Here is a 21,294-nt window from a genome sequence, read left to right as displayed (position 1 = left end):
GCCTTGATGAACAGAATATACGTAAAGCTTTAGACCTCAGTGTGAATCTGGTATTCTTAAATCATCACCTCCCAACGCTTCATTGTTATAATACATACATGTGATAAAAAAGAGCATTTTGTTGCTCACTTCCCTTTGAGCCCTGATCCTTACTGTTCATTCACTTTTCCTTACTATTGCTGAGGCTGATTCTTTCACAGCACCATGTAGCACACCATCTACAATTTGTGTTTGTGTGCCACCTCTAAAATCCAAAACTATTTCATCAAGTTGATGAGATTACAAAATACATTAAAATAAATGAAATGTAGACAAAAAAGAAAAGTTGTCTGTTGTACTGATGACAAAATGACTGACTCAACAATACAGAGAAGCTCTCAGCCTAAACATCACTGTTCACAATCTACTCAGATTACTGAAGTAAATACATTCTATAAACAAAAGAAAAATCAAATTGGTAAAATATTTGCAGGAACTATGAACAACAGAACTGACCTGTCTTCCATGTATTTTGCAAATACAAGGCTACTTGTCTGTATGTGTTACGGGTCCCAGGAATGGGACCACAGCAACAAAAGGAAAATTCTGTAGGACACAGATACAGTTTAACAAACACCAAGACACCAGCGGTTCAGTTGTTCTTCCAGATCAGATCTGATTCTTTACTTCAAAAACAACATTCAGTTTTCTTATATTCACAAGTTAACATTTCATATAAACTAACTGCTAACTCTCCAAAATATACTTATTCACAAGGCACTGAAACATATTAACACTTTGTGTAACTAACAGCAGTGTGAGAGCCCAAATAATTACTGTGTGACAGTAGGTCACGTTAGACATCCCTGCAAGACAACACTCAGGTAACAACAACCCGCTTTAGCGCGGTACGGTAGCTAGCTTACATGCTAATGCTAACCTTGTGGCGCGAAACCGTCGCGGATTTCTAAACTACATATTTACACTTTCCTGCCCACAATAACTACACAAAGCCTTACAACATTAGCATACACATACAGTAGAGTTTATGCCTTGACAATTGATGCCAATCACAGTATGTCTTCTGTTGTGTAAAAACAACTTAACGAATTGAGTTCGAGGCGTTTACTTAGATTCAAGCAATAGTTTTATTTATCACAGAGATATTAGCCGAGCAGTTAAACGTGCACGGTCCTAACAGTTCCTCTCCGATTGAGAGCAACGTGAAAAGGCGCTTGGACATGGCAGCGCGGTAAGTTTTGTAGGTTCTCCTTAGAGGAGCCATTGGTCAAAGTCAAGGTGCAGGCGGGATCGATTTTAGCAGAGCGACGGCCTGGTTGGAGCACTGAGCATATCCGCTCGCACCGGCTCTCGTCCGGGATCCTCCTTCGATGCGTCATCAGTGTGTGTGTATGTTGTGAAAGCCTAGCCTAACAGGCTCCAAAGTGTGTAATCTACGTTTTGCTATCCCAAGCTGTGGTACGTACTGTTCTCAGCTGGCAGTTTACTCCAAGATTTGATATCAGTGTATAGTTGCCCAAGCGTGGCCTTCAGAGTTACAGTTTTCTCATTCCTTTGTACAGGCGAGTGCTAGAGCGCCCCGCTTGGAGTTTTAAACCTTCATAACCTGTAACTCACAACTCCGCTAATTAGCACATAAAGCTCTGATTAAATTTATTTACCTAACACTTCCTGCAGCTCTTGCAGAGTTACGGCTCCTCCTCAGTGTGGGCTCTTCTCATGTGAACCAAAATGGCACCTCTGTATCTGAACCCTTGTCCACATGTTTTGCAAGAATACGGCTTCTCACCTGTGTGTGTTCTCATGTGGATAATCAAGTTACTACTTTTTCCAAAATCTTTTCCACACGTTTTGCAAGAATACGGCTTCTCACCTGTGTGTGTTCTCATGTGGATAATCAAGTTACTACTTTTTCCAAAATCTTTTCCACACGTTTTGCAAGAATATGGCTTCTCACCTGTGTGTATTCTCATGTGGACCATCAAGTGACTACTACGTCCAAAATCTTTTCCACACGTTTTGCAAGAATATGGCTTCTCACCTGTGTGTGTTCTCATGTGAACCAACATGGAACCTCTGTGTCTGAACTCTTGTCCACATGTTTTGCAAGAATATGGCTTCTCACCTGTGTGTGTTCTCATGTGGACTATCAAGTGACTGCTATATCCAAAATCTTTTCCACATGTTTTGCAAGAAAATGGCTTCTCACCTGTGTGTGTTCTCATGTGGACCATCAGGTGACCACTACGTCGAAAATCTTTTCCACATGTTTTGCAAGAAAATGGCTTCTCACCTGTGTGTGTTCTCATGTGGACCTTCAGGTGACCACTACCTCGAAAATCTCTTCCACATGTTTTGCAAGTATACGGCTTCTCACCTGTGTGTGTTCTCATGTGGACTATCAGGTCACCACTACCTCGAAAATCTTTTCCACATGTTTTGCAAGAATACGGCTTCTCACCTGTGTGTGTTCTCATGTGGACCATCAGGTGACCACTACGTCCAAAATCTTTTCCACATGTTTGGCAAGAAAACGGCTTCTTACCTGTGTGTGTTCTCATGTGTTCTATCAGGTGACCACTACATTGAAAATCTTTTCCACATGTTTTGCAAGAATGCTGCTTGTCACTTGTGTGGATTTTTATATGAGCCTTCAATGAGGATATCTTACTGAATCTTTTCTCACAGAAGCTGCAAGAATGTGACTTCTCCTCTGAGTGTGTTCTCAGGTGTTTGTTGAAATGCGACCTGAACTTGAAAGCTTCTCCACACGTGTCACATTGGAAAAGTGATTTACCTGTTTGAGGATCACTGCAAGTCTTTGACAAGTTGTTAATATTGTTACAGTGACTTCTGTTTTCGTGATGTCTTTTCTTTGGTTCTGGCTCTGAATCGCTAGTTGATTCTGAGTCTTCATGCTCGCTTCCTTTCTGATCTTGGCTCTCAGCTACATGAGAGTTGTTGGAGAGGAGCTGGTGGTCCCTTGTTGGTTCTGGTTCAGTGTGGTTACTTTCCTCATAAATAGGAGTCAACATGAAGGTCTCAGTCTCCTGCTGCAGTTCAAGCTGCTCTCCCTCCTGCTTCAGTTCGAGTTCCTCCTGTTCCTCTTTAATCTGTGTTGGATCTGGGTCCTCTTGGTCCAGTTCGAGTTCCTCCTGTTCCTCTTTGATCTGTGAAGGATCTGGGTCCTCTTGGTCCAGACTGGAGTTCCTCTCCTGAATACAGAGCTGCTGGTCAGAGAGAACCTCCTCCTCCTTACAGACATGTTGCTGTGGGAGCTCTGGAGGGACAGAGAGCAACATAAATAGGATACTACAGTGATGGTGAAGAAGAAAATGCAAACAGTTCGTTCACATGAAACCAGGCATACAGCACACCGGCTATCATGACAGTGGACGAGGACAGGACGGTAAAATGAGGTGAACCCGGAAGAGAATACTGGCATCGGTATTGGAATAAATAGAATTTGCAACCGAATGTTACGTAGCTCCCTCACACTGGAGATAGTTGCTTAAGTTTGCAATATATTATTGAAAGAAAGTACATTTTTTAGCTATACAACGCTACAGTCTGTGAATAATTAAATAAAACAGTAGTCACTAAATAGTTGGACCAAATATATCTCATCATGACAAAAAGGGGGAACTTTTTTTTTAAAACTTTGGACGACAAGTGTACCATTACCGGTATTTTCGGTCTGCCTCACCTGATTTTACCAACCTGTTCTCATCTAACACACTGGTCTGGCTGCGTGACCCACCATCACCCCTTGATGGCAAGCCGCGACCCAAATCGAGGGACATTTTCAACATCTCAAATTTATTTAATGAAAAGAAGGTGCAGTTTGAACCTAAGCTGAAAATGTCCTCTGCAGTCGTAGTGTAGGGTGCTCTCTTGTGCAGAGAAATTGTTCCTGTAAGTCCCACACATGTTTCACGTCAATGAGTAAAACTGCTTTGTTTGTTATGTCTGTAGAGTCGTCCAATTGTAATGCAAAATGACCACTTGCCTAAATTCGAGCTGTGATCTATTGTTTGATGTCATCAATTTGTCTACTTATAGTGTCATTCGACAGAGGTATAGTTTTCAGTTTATCTACTGCGGATTGATCCAACCCGTCCATGTCCATGGCTGCAGGTAAGATAAGATAAGACCTTCAGCCTTATCTTACCTGGCTACAGGTCATGTAAGACACTCTTGTGATCTCCTCAGGTCTTGAAGTCGTCTTCGAAAGTACTCAACAGGTTTATCTTTGAGAGTAGGGTGTTTGGTTTCCAAATGCCGCTTCAGTTTTGACGGCGTCGTGCTTTCTTGTGCCAGAATATCGCTGCACAAAAGACGGAGGTTTTTGCCCTCTTTTGCCCTTAATGTAAGAAAATCCATATCTCATGTAGTCGGTGTCATACTTGCGTTTCGCCATGCTCTATTAGCACATGAAAACAAACTTTGCGGGTGTTCTTCTGTGCTGTGAAATAGCAGGTGTCTATTAGCATTTATAGGCATTAACGCAAAATACTGTAAGGAGTGTGAATAGACTGCACTCCGCTGCATACAAAATCCCCTTCAAAATAAAAGCACAGGATTTTGTTTTTTAGGCAAAGGACAGCGACCCACGAGTTGAGTATCACTGATCTAACATGACCTGATTTGCTGTCTACTGTCTGCCTGAATCCACGTGAATGCAGCATTGATTAATACCAGTACACATTTAAACAATTTGGATTAAGTTGCATTCCTCTGTTTAGTGGTATTAAAATGATGAAGTTGTACTCACCTATCCTGTGTAACTTTATTACAGGTTTCCAAACGATATCCAACAGTTTGCTCTGACGGTCGATCTCTTCCTCGTACTCAACAATCGCATTTTTAAAAACACCAAATATTTCTTCAGCAGCAGCAGATAGTCGCTCGTTAACAAACCCTCTCAAATACTCAACTGAAGACATTGTTGCGTAAAAACAAATAGAATATGTATCTGAATAAAACAGTTTCGTCTTCCGGATATCCCTGCACGTGCATACATGTAAGGAGTGTGTTGTGTTCACTTCCGCTGAGTGAGGCAAGAACGGAGTTCTCCTTCTTCTCTCGGTTTGAATAGTTTGAATAGTGGATATCAAACTGATAGCAGGTGCATACCGCCGCCTACTGTACGGGAGTTTGAAACACCATATTTATTATATCCTACCCACCAGCCCTGTGTTGTTGAAAAAGGAAAACGTGAGAAACACGTGAAAGCCTGTAATTCTCACCATCCACCATAAGAGGAAAGTCAAAGCTATGTGTCTATAGATACAAGGACTGCAGGAACATTAACTGGTTTGTTGATTGAGTGGAAGTGTTATTTAAATATATTTTATATATAAGTGTAATATTGTTCATGCAGATAGCTATGGTGGAGCTTTTTCATTTTTACTAGGTTCACACACTGACCCATCATTTAACAAGAGATCATATTTAATGCACTATACATTTTGATTTATAAAAATCATAATCAGCAAATAACTATAGCTGTCAAATAAATGTAGTGGACTAAAAAGTACAATATTTGCCTGTAAAGTATATGTAACATAAAATGAAAGTAGGCAGAATCAAAGAACAAATACCTTCAAATTGATTTTTATTTTTTAATGTTCAATATTTCATGAGTAATTTCCATGAAATCTTACTTTTCCTTACTATTGCTGAGGCTGATTCTTTCACAGCACCATGTAGCACACCATCTACAATTTGTGTTTGTGTGCAACCTCTAAAATCCAAAACTATTTCATCAAGTTGATGAGATTACAAAATACATTAAAATAAATGAAATGTAGACAAAAAAGAAAAGTTGTCTATTGTACTGATGACAAAATGACTGACTCAACAATACAGAGAGGCTCTCAGCCTAAACATTACTGTTCACAATCTACTCAGATTACTGAAGTAAATACATTCTATAAACAAAAGAAAAATCAAATTGGTAAAATATTTGCAGGAACTATGAACAACAGAACTGAACTGTCTTCCATGGCAGGCTATTCCATACAAGGCTACTTGTCTGTGTGCAATCTATTATGCCTTGACAATTGATGCCAATCACAGTATGTCTTCCTGCAGCTCTTGCAGAGTTACGGCTCCTCCTCATTGTGGGCTCTTCTCATGTGAACCAATATAGCACCTCTGTATCTGAACTCTTGTCCACATGTTTTGCAAGAATACGGCTTCTCACCTGTGTGTGTTCTCATGTGAACCAACATGGAACTTCCGTGTCTGAACTCTTGTCCACATGTTTTGCAAGAATACGGCTTCTCACCTGTGTGTGTTCTCATGTGTTCTATCAAGTTACTACTTTGTCCAAAAGCTTTTCCACATGTTTGGCAAGAATACGGCTTCTCACCTGTGTGTGTTCTCATGTGGACCATCAAATTACTACTAGATCGAAAATCTTCTCCACATGTTTTGCAAGAATACGGCTTCTCACCTGTGTGTGTTCTCATGTGAACCAACATGGAACCTCCGTGTCTGAACTCTTGTCCACATGTTTTGCAAGAATACGGCTTCTCACCTGTGTGTGTTCTCATGTGGACCATCAACTGACTACTACGTCCAAAATCGTTTCCACATGTTTGGCAAGAATATGGCCTCTCACCTGTGTGTGTTCTCATGTGGACCATCAAGTGACTACGAGATCGAAAATCTTTTCCACATGTTTTGCAAGAAAACGGCTTCTCACCTGTGTGTGTTCTCATGTGGACAATCAAGTCACTGCTATATCCAAAATCTTTTCCACATGTTTTGCAAGAAAACGGCTTCTCACCTGTGTGTGTTCTCATGTGGACCATCAAGTGACTACGAGATCGAAAATCTTTTCCACATGTTTTGCAAGAATGCTGCTTGTCACTTGTGTGGATTTTTATATGAGCCTTCAATGAGGATATCTTACTGAATCTTTTCTCACAGAAGCTGCAAGAATGTGACTTCTCATCTGAGTGGGTTCTCAGGTGTTTGTTGAAATGCGACCTGAACTTGAAAGCTTCTCCACACGTGTCACATTGGAAAAGTGATTTACCTGTTTGAGGATCACTGCAAGTCTTTGACAAGTTGTTAATATCGTTACAGTGACGTCTGTTTTCGTGATGTCTTTTCTTTGGTTCTGGCTCTGAATCGCTAGTTGATTCTGAGTCTTCATGCTCGCTTCCTTTCTGATCTTGGCTCTCAGCTACATGAGAGTTGTTGGAGAGGAGCTGGTGGTCTCTTGTTGGTTTTGGTTCAGTGTGGTTACTTTCCTCATAAATAGGAGTCAACATGAAGGTCTCAGTCTCCTGCTGCAGTTCAAGCTGCTCTCCCTCCTGCTTCAGTTCGAGTTCCTCCTGTTCCTCTTTAATCTGTGTTGGATCTGGGTCCTCTTGGTCCAGACTGGAGTTCCTCTCCTGAATACAGAGCTGCTGGTCAGAGAGAACCTCCTCCTCCTTACAGACATGTTGCTGTGGGAGCTCTGGAGGGACAGAGAGCAACATAAATAGGATACGACTGTGATGGTGAAGAAGAAAATGCAAACAGTGCATTCATTCACATGAAACCAGGCATACAGCACACCGGATATCATGGCAGTGGACGAGGACAGGACGGTAAAATGAGGTGAACCCGGAAGACAATACCGGTGTTACGGTTTAACAAGGGACCATGTTAACTGGCGACTTTTAGCCGAATAAGTCTGTTGTTGTCGTAGTTATGGCAGCTGTTGACAATAGAAAGAGAACACGTAGCTGTTCTTGTGAATGCTGCATTGTTTAGTTTTTCATTAAAGTGTCAAACCTTCTCATTTACAGTCTATGGTCAAAACATACCGGATTCCACGTTGGAGAGTCTTTACACGAAACGAGTCCACTCGAGTTTGAAACGTCGCTTGTTGTTTATGTGTTGAAACAGGAAGGGAGCACGTTGCTCTTCCTTTGAAATATTAAAGTTGGTAAAAAAAACACATAATTGTCTTTGGAGCCTGTTTTGTGCAAACGTGTGTCACGTAGAAGACCCCGGAAGAGAATACCGGCACCGGTTTTGGATTAAATAGAATTTGCAACCGAATGTTACGTAGCTCCCTCACACTGGAGATAGTTGCAAAAGATTATTAAGAGAAAGCTATTTTTTTTAGCTATATAACGCTACAGTCTGTGAATAATTAAATAAAACAGTAGTCACTAAATAGTTGAATCAAATATATCTTATTCCATCATGCGAAAAAAATCTGATTTGCTCTCTACCATCTGCCTGCATACCTGTAAACTCAGAGGTGAAAAGGTGTTAAAAAAATGATTTTTAAAATGTAGCATAATGGTTTACTCTGAGAAGAAAATTGAGTGATAGGACATTTACTTTAAGCAAAAAACAACTTTATTATTCAGTGGTTAATCGGTATTTCAGCTCTATTATTATTATTATTAACCTTTATTTAGACAAAATACATATAGACCGAGGTCTCATTTTCAAAAGTTGTAGTCATATAAAAACAAAGATAGCGAGAACCATCGCCTATACAAAATAAAGTGATTAAATTTCATTAAACCCTGTTACTGTATGGCTTACTATTAACTTCTACTGTTACTGTACCGCTGTTAGAATTGTGGCCCATCTTCTATTTGCAATTAATATGAATTCAATCCAGTTAAATTAAAATGATAATCTACTCTGGCTATGGTAGTTTATCAAGAGTAGAATAATAGCTGTAATCTATACACACCTCTGCATTAGCAACCCGCTAAGATGAAGGTACAGGCTCCTTAACACTCATTACTTCAGGGCCCTTGGGAGCAACTGCTGTGGCACTGGAAGTACACTGGCTGTGGTCATTACAATGAACAGTGTCTGGCAGTGTGATCAGAGGGCACGTGAGCCCTTGTTGCTGTAGTTCATCTCCTTGGAGCAGAGGCTGCATTCAGCATACCCTGCCTTATCAATGTATTTAAAAACACTAACAGCGGGAAGCTGTACTCACGTCTGTTTAGACCTCCACCTTTAGCCAGGCCCAGCTCCTTCACATCTCAGCCCTGCGTCAAGCTGCGCAACACAAACAGCCTCCTCTTCCTGAAGCTCTTTGACCTCATCATCTCATCAGTATCTGGCCCGCATGTTTCATCACGTTACGTTTTTTCCTCTCAAACCGCGATAATGACGAACGATAACAGTCGACATAGTTCCGCATTCAGTGCACGTTATCCTTAACCCAGCAAGTCTGAACTGTAACGGAACATAACGGAACATTGACGGAGGGAAATGAAGCCGTTGTAGACATCTTAACGCCGATTGGCCAAGACTAGACACATCAAAGCTGTTCTCTTGCAAAGATCACGACAATCAGAGAAGCGCTGGCTGGACAGTTGACACCCCCCCCCCCAAAAAAAAACTATTCGGATCTACACGACTCGCGTGGATGATATATTTTGATTCAAAGCGGCGAATTTCGCAGAAAAGCAACGAGTTTGCAGGTATGTGCCTGAATCCACGTGAATGCAGCATTGATTAATACCAGTACACATTTAAACAATTTGGATTAAGTGTCATTCCTCTGTTTAGTGGATTTAAAATGATGAAGTTGTACTCACCTATCCTGTGTAACTGTATTACAGGTTTCCAAACGATATCCAACAGTTTGCTCTGACGGTCGATCTCTTTCTTGTACTCGAAGATAGTTTTCTCAAAAACTCTGAATATTTCTTCAGCAGCAGCAGATAGTCGCTCGTTGACAAACTCTCTCAAATACTCAACTGACGACATTGTTTACGCTCAAATTGAACAATTACCTCCGCAATGACTACGATATCGTTTTCCAGCCAACTCCACACGTGCGAGCAGCGAACGCTGCAAGCGGCTGTGTTGTTTACTTCTGCTGGATGTCACACTGTAAAGTTCCGACTGTAGAAGCGAGTTGCTTTTACTCGTTCCGCTTTTTTAATGTTGTGCTCCTTCTTCTCTCGGTTTGAATAGTTTGAATAGTGGATAACAAACTGATAGCAGGTGCATACCGCCGCCTACTGTACGGGAGTTTTAAACACCATATGTATTATATCCTACCCACCAGCCCTGTGTTGTTTAAAAAGGAAAACGTGAGAAACACGTGAAAGCCTGTAATTCTCACCATCCACCATAAGAGGAAAGTCAAAGCTATGTGCCTACAGATACAAAGGCTGCAGGAACATTACATGGTTTATTGATTGAGTGGAAGTGTTATTTAAATATATTTTATATACATAAGTGTTATATTGTTCTTGCAGATAGTTATGGTGGAGCTATTTCATTTTTACTAGGTTCACACACTGACACATCATTTAACAAGAGATCATATTTAATTCACTATACATTTTTGTTTATAAAAATCTTAATCAGCAAATAACTATAGCTGTCAAATAAATATAGTGGACTAAAAAGTACAATATTTGCCTTTAAAAGTATATGTAACATAAGATGAAAGTAGGCAGAATCAAAGAACAAATATCTTCAAATTGATTTTTCTTTTTTAATGTTCAATATTTCATGAGTAATTTCCATGAAATCTTAGCCATCTGAGGACAAAACGTTGTTCATCAACACAGTATTTAGGTAAATGTAGTTACATTCCACCACAGCTTGTTCAACATGAGGCAGCTCCACTGATCAAACCATCAGCATCCATCAGCTACGGTATTAAATCATTAATTAACGATCTACAGCCAGTGAGATGAAACATTGAAACACCTCTCACATGGTATAACTCACTCGTAGAATAACTATTCTTCACTAGGACTACTTTTACTCTTGAGGTCAGTGAGACAGATCTGCAGCCTTGATTAACAGAATATACGTAAAGCTTTAGACCTCAGTGTGAATCTGCTATTCTTACATCATCACCTCCCAACGCTTCATTGTTATAATACATACATGAGATCAAAAAAGAGCATTTTGTTGCTCACTTCCCTTTGAGCCCTGATCCTTACTGTTCATTCACTTTTCCTTACTATTGCTGAGGCTGATTCTTTCACAGCACCATGTAGCACACCATCTACAATTTGTGTTTGTGTGCCACCTCTAAAATCCAAAACTATTTCATCAAGTTGATGAGATTACAAAATACATTAAAATAAATGAAATGTAGACAAAAAAGAAAAGTTGTCTATTGTACTGATGACAAAATGACTGACTCAACAATACAGAGAAGCTCTCAGCCTAAACATCACTGTTCACAATCTACTCAGATTACTGAAGTAAATACATTCTATAAACAAAAGAAAAATCAAATTGGTAAAATATTTGCAGGAACTATGAACACAAGAACTGAATTGTCGCCCATGTATTTTGCAAATAAAAGACTACTTGTCTGTATGTAATCTTCTATGCCTTGACAATTGATGACAATCACAGTATGTCTTCCTGCAGGTCTTGCAGAGTTAAGGCTCCTCCCCAATGTGGGCTCTTCTCATGTGAACCAACATGGCACCTCTGTATCCGAACCCTTGTCCACATGTTTTGCAAGAATACGGCTTCTCACCTGTGTGTGTTCTCATGTGGACCATCAAATTACTACGAGATCGAAAATCTTCTCCACATGTTTTGCAAGAATATGGCTTCTCACCCGTGTGTGTTCTCATGTGAATCAACATGGAACCTCTGTGTCTGAACTCTTGTTCACATGTTTTGCAAGAATACGGCTTCTCACCTGTGTGTGTTCTCATGTGAACCAACATGGAACCTCTGTGTTTGAACTCTTGTCCACATGTTTTGCAAGAATACGGCTTCTCACCCGTGTGTGTTCTCATGTGAACCAACATGGCACCTCTGTATCTGAACCCTTGTCCACATGTTTTGCAAGAATACGGCTTCTCACCTGTGTGTGTTCTCATGTGTTCTATCAAGTTACTATTTTTTCCAAAATCTTTTCCACATGTTTGGCAAGAATACGGCTTCTCACCTGTGTGTGTTCTCATGTGGACCATCAAGTGATTACTACGTCCAAAATCTTTTCCACATGTTTGGCAAGAATACGGCTTCTCACCTGTGTGTGTTCTCATGTGGACAATCAAGTGACTACTAGATCGAAAATATTTTCCACATGTTTGGCAAGAATACGGCTTCTCACCTGTGTGTGTTCTCACGTGGACCATCAAGTGATTACTACGTCCAAAATCTTTTCCACATGTTTGGCAAGAATACGGCTTCTCACCTGTGTGTGTTCTCATGTGGACCATCAACTCACTGCTATATCCAAAATCTTTTCCACATGTTTTGCAAGAAAATGGCTTCTCACCTGTGTGTGTTCTCATGTGGACCATCAGGTGACCACTACCTCGAAAATCTTTTCCACATGTTTTGCAAGAAAATGGCTTCTCACCTGTGTGTGTTCTCATGTGGACCATCAAGTGATTACTACGTCCAAAATCTTTTCCACATGTTTGGCAAGAAAACGGCTTCTCACCTGTGTGTGTTCTCATGTGGACAATCAGGTGACCACTACTTCCAAAATCTTTTCCACATATTTTGCAAGAATGCTGCTTGTCACTTGTGTGGATTTTTACATGAGCCTTCAATGAGGATATCTTACTGAATCTTTTCTCACAGAAGCTGCAAGAATGTGACTTCTCATCTGAGTGGGTTCTCAGGTGTTTGTTGAAATGCGACCTGAACTTGAAAGCTTCTCCACACGTGTCACATTGGAAAAGTGATTTACCTGTTTGAGGATCACTGTAAGTCTTTGACAAGTTGTTAATATAGTTACAGTGACTTCTGTTTTCGTGATGTCTTTTCTTTGGTTCTGGCTCTGAATCGCTAGTTGATTCTGAGTCTTCATGCTCGCTTCCTTTCTGATCTTGGCTCTCAGCTACATGAGAGTTGTTGGAGAGGAGCTGGTGGTCTCTTGTTGGTTTTGGTTCAGTGTGGTTACTTTCCTCATAAATAGGAGTCAACATGAAGGTCTCAGTCTCCTGCTGCAGTTCAAGCTGCTCTCCCTCCTCCTTCGGTTCGAGTTCCTCCTGTTCCTCTTTAATCTGTGTTGGATCTGGGTCCTCTTGGTCCAGACTGGAGTTCCTCTCCTGAATACAGAGCTGCTGGTCAGAGAGAACCTCCTCCTCCTTACAGACATGTTGCTGTGGGAGCTCTGGAGGGACAGAGAGCAACATAAATAGGATACTACAGTGATGGTGAAGAAGAAAATGCAAACAGTGCATTCACATGAAACCAGGCATACAGCACATCGGATATCATGGCAGTGGACGAGGACAGGACGGTAAAATGAGGTGAACCCGGAAGACAATACCGGTGTTACGGTTTAACAAGGGACCATGTTAACTGGCGACTTTTAGCCGAATAAGTCTGTTGTTGTCGTAGTTATGGCAGCTGTTGACAATAGAAAGAGAACACGTAGCTGTTCTCGTGAATGCTGCATTGTTTAGTTTTTCATTACAGTGTCAAACCTTCTCATTTACAGTCTATGGTCAAAACATACCGGATTCCACGTTGGAGAGTCTTTACACGAAACGAGTCCACTCGAGTTTGAAACGTCGCTTGTTGTTTATGTGTTGAAACAGGAAGGGAGCACGTTGCTCTTCCTTTGAAATATTAAAGTTGGTAAAAAAAAACACATAATCGTCTTTGGAGCCTGTTTTGTGCAAACGTGTGTCACGTAGAAGACCCCGGAAGAGAATACCGGCACCGGTTTTGGATTAAATAGAATTTGCAACCGAATGTTACGTAGCTCCCTCACACTGGAGATAGTTGCAAAAGATTATTAAGAGAAAGCTAATTTTTTTAGCTATATAACGCTACAGTCTGTGAATAATTAAATAAAACAGTAGTCACTAAATAGTTGAATCAAATATATCTTATTCCATCATGCGAAAAAAATCTGATTTGCTGTCTACCATCTGCCTGCATACCTGTAAACTCAGAGGTGAAAAGGTGTTAAAAAAAATGATTTTTAAAATGTAGCATAATGGTTTACTCTGAGAAGAAAATTGAGTGATAGGACATTTACTTTAAGCAAAAAACGACTTTATTATTCAGTGGTTAATCGGTATTTCAGCTCTATTATTATTAACCTTTATTTAGACAAAATACATATAGACCGAGGTCTCATTTTCAAAAGTTGTAGTCATATAAAAACAAAGATAGCGAGAACCATCGCCTATACAAAATAAAGTGATTAGTTTTCATTAAACCCTGTTACTGTATGGCTTACTATTAACTTCTACTGTTACTGTACCGCTGTTAGAATTGTGGCCCATCTTCTATTTGTAATTAATATGAATTCAATCCAGTTAAATTAAAATGATAATCTACTCTGGCTACGGTAGTTTATCAAGAGTAGAATAATAGCTGTAATCTATACACACCTCTGCATTAGCAACCCGCTGAGATGAAGGTACAGGCTCCTTAACACTCATTACTTCAGGGCCCTTGGGAGCAACTGCTGTGGCACTGGAAGTACACTGGCTGTGGTCATTACAGTGAACAGTGTCTGGCAGTGTGATCAGAGGGCACGTGAGCCCTTGTTGCTGTAGTTCATCTCCTTGGAGCAGAGGCTGCATTCAGCATACCCTGCCTTATCAATGTATTTATAAACACTAACAGCGGGAAGCTGTACTCACGTCTGTTTAGACCTCCACCTTTAGCCAGGCCCAGCTCCTTCACATCTCAGCCCTGCGTCAAGCTGCGCAACACAAACAGCCTCCTCTTCCTGAAGCTCTTTGACCTCATCATCTCATCAGTATCTGGCCCGCATGTTTCATCACGTTACGTTTTTTCCTCTCAAACCGCGATAATGACGAACGATAACAGTCGACAAAGTTCCGCATTCAGTGCACGTTATTCTTAACCCAGCAAGTCTGAACTGAAACGGAACATAACGGAACATTGACGGAGGGAAATGAAGCCGTTGTAGACATCTTAACGCCGATTGGCCAAGACTAGACACATCAAAGCTGTTCTCTTGCAAAGATCACGACAATCAGAGAAGCGCTGGCTGGACAGTTGACACCCCCCCCCCCAAAAAAAACTATTCGGATCTACACGACTCGCGTGGATGATATATTTTGATTCAAAGCGGCGAATTTCGCAGAAAAGCAACGAGTTTGCAGGTATGTGCCTGAATCCACGTGAATGCAGCATTGATTAATACCAGTACACATTTAAACAATTTGGATTAAGTGTCATTCCTCTGTTTAGTGGATTTAAAATGATGAAGTTGTACTCACCTATCCTGTGTAACTGTATTACAGGTTTCCAAACGATATCCAACAGTTTGCTCTGACGGTCGATCTCTTTCTTGTACTCGAAGATAGTTTTCTCAAAAACTCTGAATATTTCTTCAGCAGCAGCAGATAGTCGCTCGTTGACAAACTCTCTCAAATACTCAACTGACGACATTGTTTACGCTCAAATTGAACAATTACCTCCGCAATGACTACGATATCGTTTTCCAGCCAACTCCACACGTGCGAGCAGCGAACGCTGCAAGCGGCTGTGTTGTTTACTTCTGCTGGATGTCACACTGTAAAGTTCCGACTGTAGAAGCGAGTTGCTTTTACTCGTTCCGCTTTTTTAATGTTGTGCTCCTTCTTCTCTCGGTTTGAATAGTTTGAATAGTGGATAACAAACTGATAGCAGGTGCATACCGCCGCCTACTGTACGGGAGTTTTAAACACCATATGTATTATATCCTACCCACCAGCCCTGTGTTGTTTAAAAAGGAAAACGTGAGAAACACGTGAAAGCCTGTAATTCTCACCATCCACCATAAGAGGAAAGTCAAAGCTATGTGCCTACAGATACAAAGGCTGCAGGAACATTACATGGTTTATTGATTGAGCGGAAGTGTTATTTAAATATATTTTATATACATAAGTGTTATATTGTTCTTGCAGATAGTTATGGTGGAGCTATTTCATTTTTACTAGGTTCACACACTGACACATCATTTAACAAGAGATCATATTTAATTCACTATACATTTTTGTTTATAAAAATCTTAATCAGCAAATAACTATAGCTGTCAAATAAATATAGTGGACTAAAAAGTACAATATTTGCCTTTAAAAGTATATGTAACATAAGATGAAAGTAGGCAGAATCAAAGAACAAATATCTTCAAATTGATTTTTCTTTTTTAATGTTCAATATTTCATGAGTAATTTCCATGAAATCTTAGCCATCTGAGGACAAAACGTTGTTCATCAACACAGTATTTAGGTAAATGTAGTTACATTCCACCACAGCTTGTTCAACATGAGGCAGCTCCACTGATCAAACCATCAGCATCCATCAGCTACGGTATTAATCATTAATTAACGATCTACAGCCAGTGAGATGAAACATTGAAACACCTCTCACATGGTATAACTCACTCGTAGAATAACTATTCTTCACTAGGACTACTTTTACTCTTGAGGTCAGTGAGACACATCTGCAGCCTTGATGAACAGAATATACGTAAAGCTTTAGACCTCAGTGTGAATCTGCTATTCTTACATCATCACCTCCCAACGCTTCATTGTTATAATACATACATGAGATCAAAAAAGAGCATTTTGTTGCTCACTTCCCTTTGAGCCCTGATCCTTACTGTTCATTCACTTTTCCTTACTATTGCTGAGGCTGATTCTTTCACAGCACCATGTAGCACACCATCTACAATTTGTGTTTGTGTGCCACCTCTAAAATCCAAAACTATTTCATCAAGTTGATGAGATTACAAAATACATTAAAATAAATGAAATGTAGACAAAAAAGAAAAGTTGTCTATTGTACTGATGACAAAATGACTGACTCAACAATACAGAGAGGCTCTCAGCCTAAACATCACTGTTCACAATCTACTCAGATTACTGAAGTAAATACATTCTATAAACAAAAGAAAAATCAAATTGGTAAAATATTTGCAGGAACTATGAACACAAGAACTGAATTGTCGCCCATGTATTTTGCAAATAAAAGACTACTTGTCTGTATGTAATCTTCTATGCCTTGACAATTGATGACAATCACAGTATGTCTTCCTGCAGGTCTTGCAGAGTTAAGGCTCCTCCCCAATGTGGGCTCTTCTCATGTGAACCAACATGGCACCTCTGTATCCGAACCCTTGTCCACATGTTTTGCAAGAATACGGCTTCCCACCTGTGTGTTTTCTCATGTGGACCATCAAATTACTACGAGATCGAAAATCTTCTCCACATGTTTTGCAAGAATATGGCTTCTCACCCGTGTGTGTTCTCATGTGAATCAACATGGAACCTCTGTGTCTGAACTCTTGTTCACATGTTTTGCAAGAATACGGCTTCTCACCTGTGTGTGTTCTCATGTGAACCAACATGGAACCTCTGTGTTTGAACTCTTGTCCACATGTTTTGCAAGAATACGGCTTCTCACCCGTGTGTGTTCTCATGTGAACCAACATGGCACCTCTGTATCTGAACCCTTGTCCACATGTTTTGCAAGAATACGGCTTCTCACCTGTGTGTGTTCTCATGTGTCCTATCAAGTTACTATTTTCTCCAAAATCTTTTCCACATGTTTGGCAAGAATACGGCTTCTCACCTGTGTGTGTTCTCATGTGGACCATCAAGTGATTACTACGTCCAAAATCTTTTCCACATGTTTGGCAAGAATACGGCTTCTCACCTGTGTGTGTTCTCATGTGGGAAATCAAGACACTACTTTGTCCAAAATCTTTTCCACATGTTTTGCAAGAATACGGCTTCTCACCTGTGTGTGTTCTCATGTGGACAATCAAGTGACTACTACGTCCAAAATCTTTTCCACATGTTTGGCAAGAATACGGCTTCTCACCTGTGTGTGTTCTCATGTGGACCATCAACTCACTGCTATATCCAAAATCTTTTCCACATGTTTTGCAAGAATACGGCTTCTCACCTGTGTGTGTTCTCATGTGGACATTCAAGTGACTACTAGATCGAAAATATTTTCCACATGTTTGGCAAGAATACGGCTTCTCACCTGTGTGTGTTCTCATGTGGACATTCAAGTGACTACTAGATCGAAAATATTTTCCACATGTTTTGCAAGAATACGGCTTCTCACCTGTGTGTGTTCTCATGTGGACATTCAAGTGACCACTACCTCGAAAATCTTTTCCACATGTTTTGCAAGAAAACGGCTTCTTACCTGTGTGTGTTCTCATGTGTTCTATCAGGTGACCACTACTTCCAAAATCTTTTCCACATATTTTGCAAGAATGCTGCTTGTCACTTGTGTGGATTTTTATATGAGCCTTCAATGAGGATATCTTACTGAATCTTTTCTCACAGAAGCTGCAAGAATGTGACTTCTCATCTGAGTGGGTTCTCAGGTGTTTGTTGAAATGCGACCTGAACTTGAAAGCTTCTCCACACGTGTCACATTGGAAAAGTGATTTACCTGTTTGAGGATCACTGTAAGTCTTTGACAAGTTGTTAATATTGTTACAGTGACTTCTGTTTTCGTGATGTCTTTTCTTTGGTTCTGGCTCTGAATCGCTAGTTGACTCTGAGTCTTCATGCTCGCTTCCTTTCTGATCTTGGCTCTCAGCTACATGAGAGTTGTTGGAGAGGAGCTGGTGGTCTCTTGTTGGTTTTGGTTCAGTGTGGTTACTTTCCTCATAAATAGGAGTCAACATGAAGGTCTCAGTCTCCTGCTGCAGTTCAAGCTGCTCTCCCTCCTCCTTCGGTTCGAGTTCCTCCTGTTCCTCTTTAATCTGTGTTGGATCTGGGTCCTCTTGGTCCAGACTGGAGTTCCTCTCCTGAATACAGAGCTGCTGGTCAGAGAGAAGCTCCTCCTCCTTACAGACATGTTGCTGTGGGAGCTCTGGAGGGACAGAGAGCAACATGAATAGGATACTACAGTGATGGTGAAGAAGAAAATGCAAACAGTGCATTCACATGAAACCAGGCATACAGCACATCGGATATCATGGCAGTGGACGAGGACAGGACGGTAAAATGAGGTGAACCCGGAAGAGAATACCGGTGTTACGGTTTAACAAGGGACCATGTTAACTGGCGACTTTTAGCCGAATAAGTCTGTTGTTGTCGTAGTTATGGCAGCTGTTGACAATAGAAAGGGAACACGTAGCTGTTCTCATGAATGCTGCATTGTTTAGTTTTTCATTACAGTGTCAAACCTTCTCATTTACAGTCTATGGTCAAAACATACCGGATTCCACGTTGGAGAGTCTTTACACGAAACGAGTCCACTCGAGTTTGAAACGTCGCTTGTTGTTTATGTGTTGAAACAGGAAGGGAGCACGTTGCTCTTCCTTTGAAATATTAAAGTTGGTAAAAAAAAACACATAATCGTCTTTGGAGCCTGTTTTGTGCAAACGTGTGTCACGTAGAAGACCCCGGAAGAGAATACCGGCACCGGTTTTGGATTAAATAGAATTTGCAACCGAATGTTACGTAGCTCCCTCACACTGGAGATAGTTGCAAAAGATTATTAAGAGAAAGCTAATTTTTTTAGCTATATAACGCTACAGTCTGTGAATAATTAAATAAAACAGTAGTCACTAAATAGTTGAATCAAATATATCTTATTCCATCATGCGAAAAAAATCTGATTTGCTGTCTACCATCTGCCTGCATACCTGTAAACTCAGAGGTGAAAAGGTGTTAAAAAAAATGATTTTTAAAATGTAGCATAATGGTTTACTCTGAGAAGAAAATTGAGTGATAGGACATTTACTTTAAGCAAAAAACGACTTTATTATTCAGTGGTTAATCGGTATTTCAGCTCTATTATTATTAACCTTTATTTAGACAAAATACATATAGACCGAGGTCTCATTTTCAAAAGTTGTAGTCATATAAAAACAAAGATAGCGAGAACCATCGCCTATACAAAATAAAGTGATTAGTTTTCATTAAACCCTGTTACTGTATGGCTTACTATTAACTTCTACTGTTACTGTACCGCTGTTAGAATTGTGGCCCATCTTCTATTTGTAATTAATATGAATTCAATCCAGTTAAATTAAAATGATAATCTACTCTGGCTACGGTAGTTTATCAAGAGTAGAATAATAGCTGTAATCTATACACACCTCTGCATTAGCAACCCGCTGAGATGAAGGTACAGGCTCCTTAACACTCATTACTTCAGGGCCCTTGGGAGCAACTGCTGTGGCACTGGAAGTACACTGGCTGTGGTCATTACAGTGAACAGTGTCTGGCAGTGTGATCAGAGGGCACGTGAGCCCTTGTTGCTGTAGTTCATCTCCTTGGAGCAGAGGCTGCATTCAGCATACCCTGCCTTATCAATGTATTTATAAACACTAACAGCGGGAAGCTGTACTCACGTCTGTTTAGACCTCCACCTTTAGCCAGGCCCAGCTCCTTCACATCTCAGCCCTGCGTCAAGCTGCGCAACACAAACAGCCTCCTCTTCCTGAAGCTCTTTGACCTCATCATCTCATCCGTATCTGGCCCGCATGTTTCATCACGTTACGTTTTTTCCTCCCAAACCGCGATAATGACGAACGATAACAGTCGACAAAGTTCCGCATTCAGTGCACGTTATCCTTAACCCAGCAAGTCTGAACTGTAACGGAACATAAAGGAACATTGACGGAGGGAAATGAAGCCGTTGTAGACATCTTAACGCCGATTGGCCAAGACTAGACACATCAAAGCTGTTGTCTTGCAAAGATCACGACAATCAGAGAAGCGCTGGCTGGACAGTTGACACCCCCCCCCCAAAAAAAACTATTCGGATCTACACGACTCGCGTGGATGATATAGTTTGATTCAAAGCGGCGAATTTCGCAGAAAAGCGACGAGTTTGCAGGTATGTGCCTGAATCCACGTGAATGCAGCATTGATTAATACCAGTACACACTTAAACAAATTGGATTAAGTGGCATTCCTCTGTTTAGTGGAATTAAAATGATGAAGTTGTACTCACCTATCCTGTGTAACGTTATTACAGGTTTCCAAACGATATCCAACAGTTTGCTCTGACGGTCGATCTCTTTCTTGTACTCGAAGATAGTTTTTTCAAAAACTCCAAATATTTCTTCAGCAGCAGCAGATAGTCGCTCGTTGACAAACTCTCTCAAATACTCAACTGACGACATTGTTGTTTACGCTCAAATGGAATAATTACCTCCGCAATGACTACATATCGTTCACCAGCCAACTCCACACGTGCGAGCAGCGAACGCTGCAAGCGGCTGTGTTGTTTACTTCCGCTGGATGTCACACTGTGAAGTTCCGACTGTAGAAGCGAGTTACTTTTTTTCGTTCTGCTTTTTTAATGTTGTGCTCCTTCTTCTCTCAGTTTTAATAGTGGATAAACTGATAGCAG

The 21,294-nt window shown here is 40.6% G+C and overlaps 3 protein-coding genes across 3 annotated transcripts in view; 1 reads left to right on the top strand and 2 right to left on the bottom strand.

Annotated features, from left to right (window-relative positions):
- Positions 1 to 21,294, top strand: part of naaladl1 (N-acetylated alpha-linked acidic dipeptidase like 1) — a gene marked incomplete at its 5' end in the record, with an annotated part of 68,630 nt that overhangs the window by 25,023 nt on the left and 22,313 nt on the right. The gene's annotated exons all lie outside the window — the stretch shown is intronic.
- On the bottom strand, positions 654 to 5,002 carry LOC306697439 (uncharacterized protein). Its single transcript, XM_079161347.1, has 2 exons — positions 4,775 to 5,002; positions 654 to 3,280 (listed from the first exon to the last, which is right to left on the bottom strand). The coding sequence occupies exons 1-2, from the start codon at positions 4,944 to 4,946 to the stop codon at positions 1,689 to 1,691; spliced, it is 1,764 nt and encodes a 587-aa protein (XP_079017473.1). The 5' UTR covers positions 4,947 to 5,002; the 3' UTR covers positions 654 to 1,688.
- LOC306696904 (uncharacterized protein) lies at positions 14,812 to 21,064 on the bottom strand (the record flags this gene model as incomplete). The annotated part of the gene is made up of 3 exons (XM_079160630.1): positions 14,812 to 14,830; positions 18,480 to 18,798; positions 20,893 to 21,064. The coding sequence occupies 3 exons, from the start codon at positions 21,062 to 21,064 to the stop codon at positions 14,812 to 14,814; spliced, it is 510 nt and encodes a 169-aa protein (XP_079016756.1).

The sequence above is a fragment of the Pholis gunnellus genome (genome assembly GCF_910591455.1).
Source record: "Pholis gunnellus genome assembly, chromosome: 6".
In the NCBI taxonomy this organism is placed as follows: Eukaryota; Metazoa; Chordata; class Actinopteri; order Perciformes; family Pholidae; genus Pholis; species Pholis gunnellus.
This window is presented reverse-complemented; position numbering and strand designations above follow the sequence as displayed.

Excerpts from the sequence above, each read along its gene's own strand:
- LOC306697439 (XM_079161347.1), bottom strand. The coding sequence starts at position 4,946 with ATGTCTTCAGTTGAGTATTTGAGAGGGTTTGTTAACGAGCGACTATCT. Across the intron at positions 3,281-4,774 it reads AATAAAGTTACACAGGATAG|AGCTCCCACAGCAACATGTC; the intron begins GTGAGTACAACT and ends CTGTCCCTCCAG.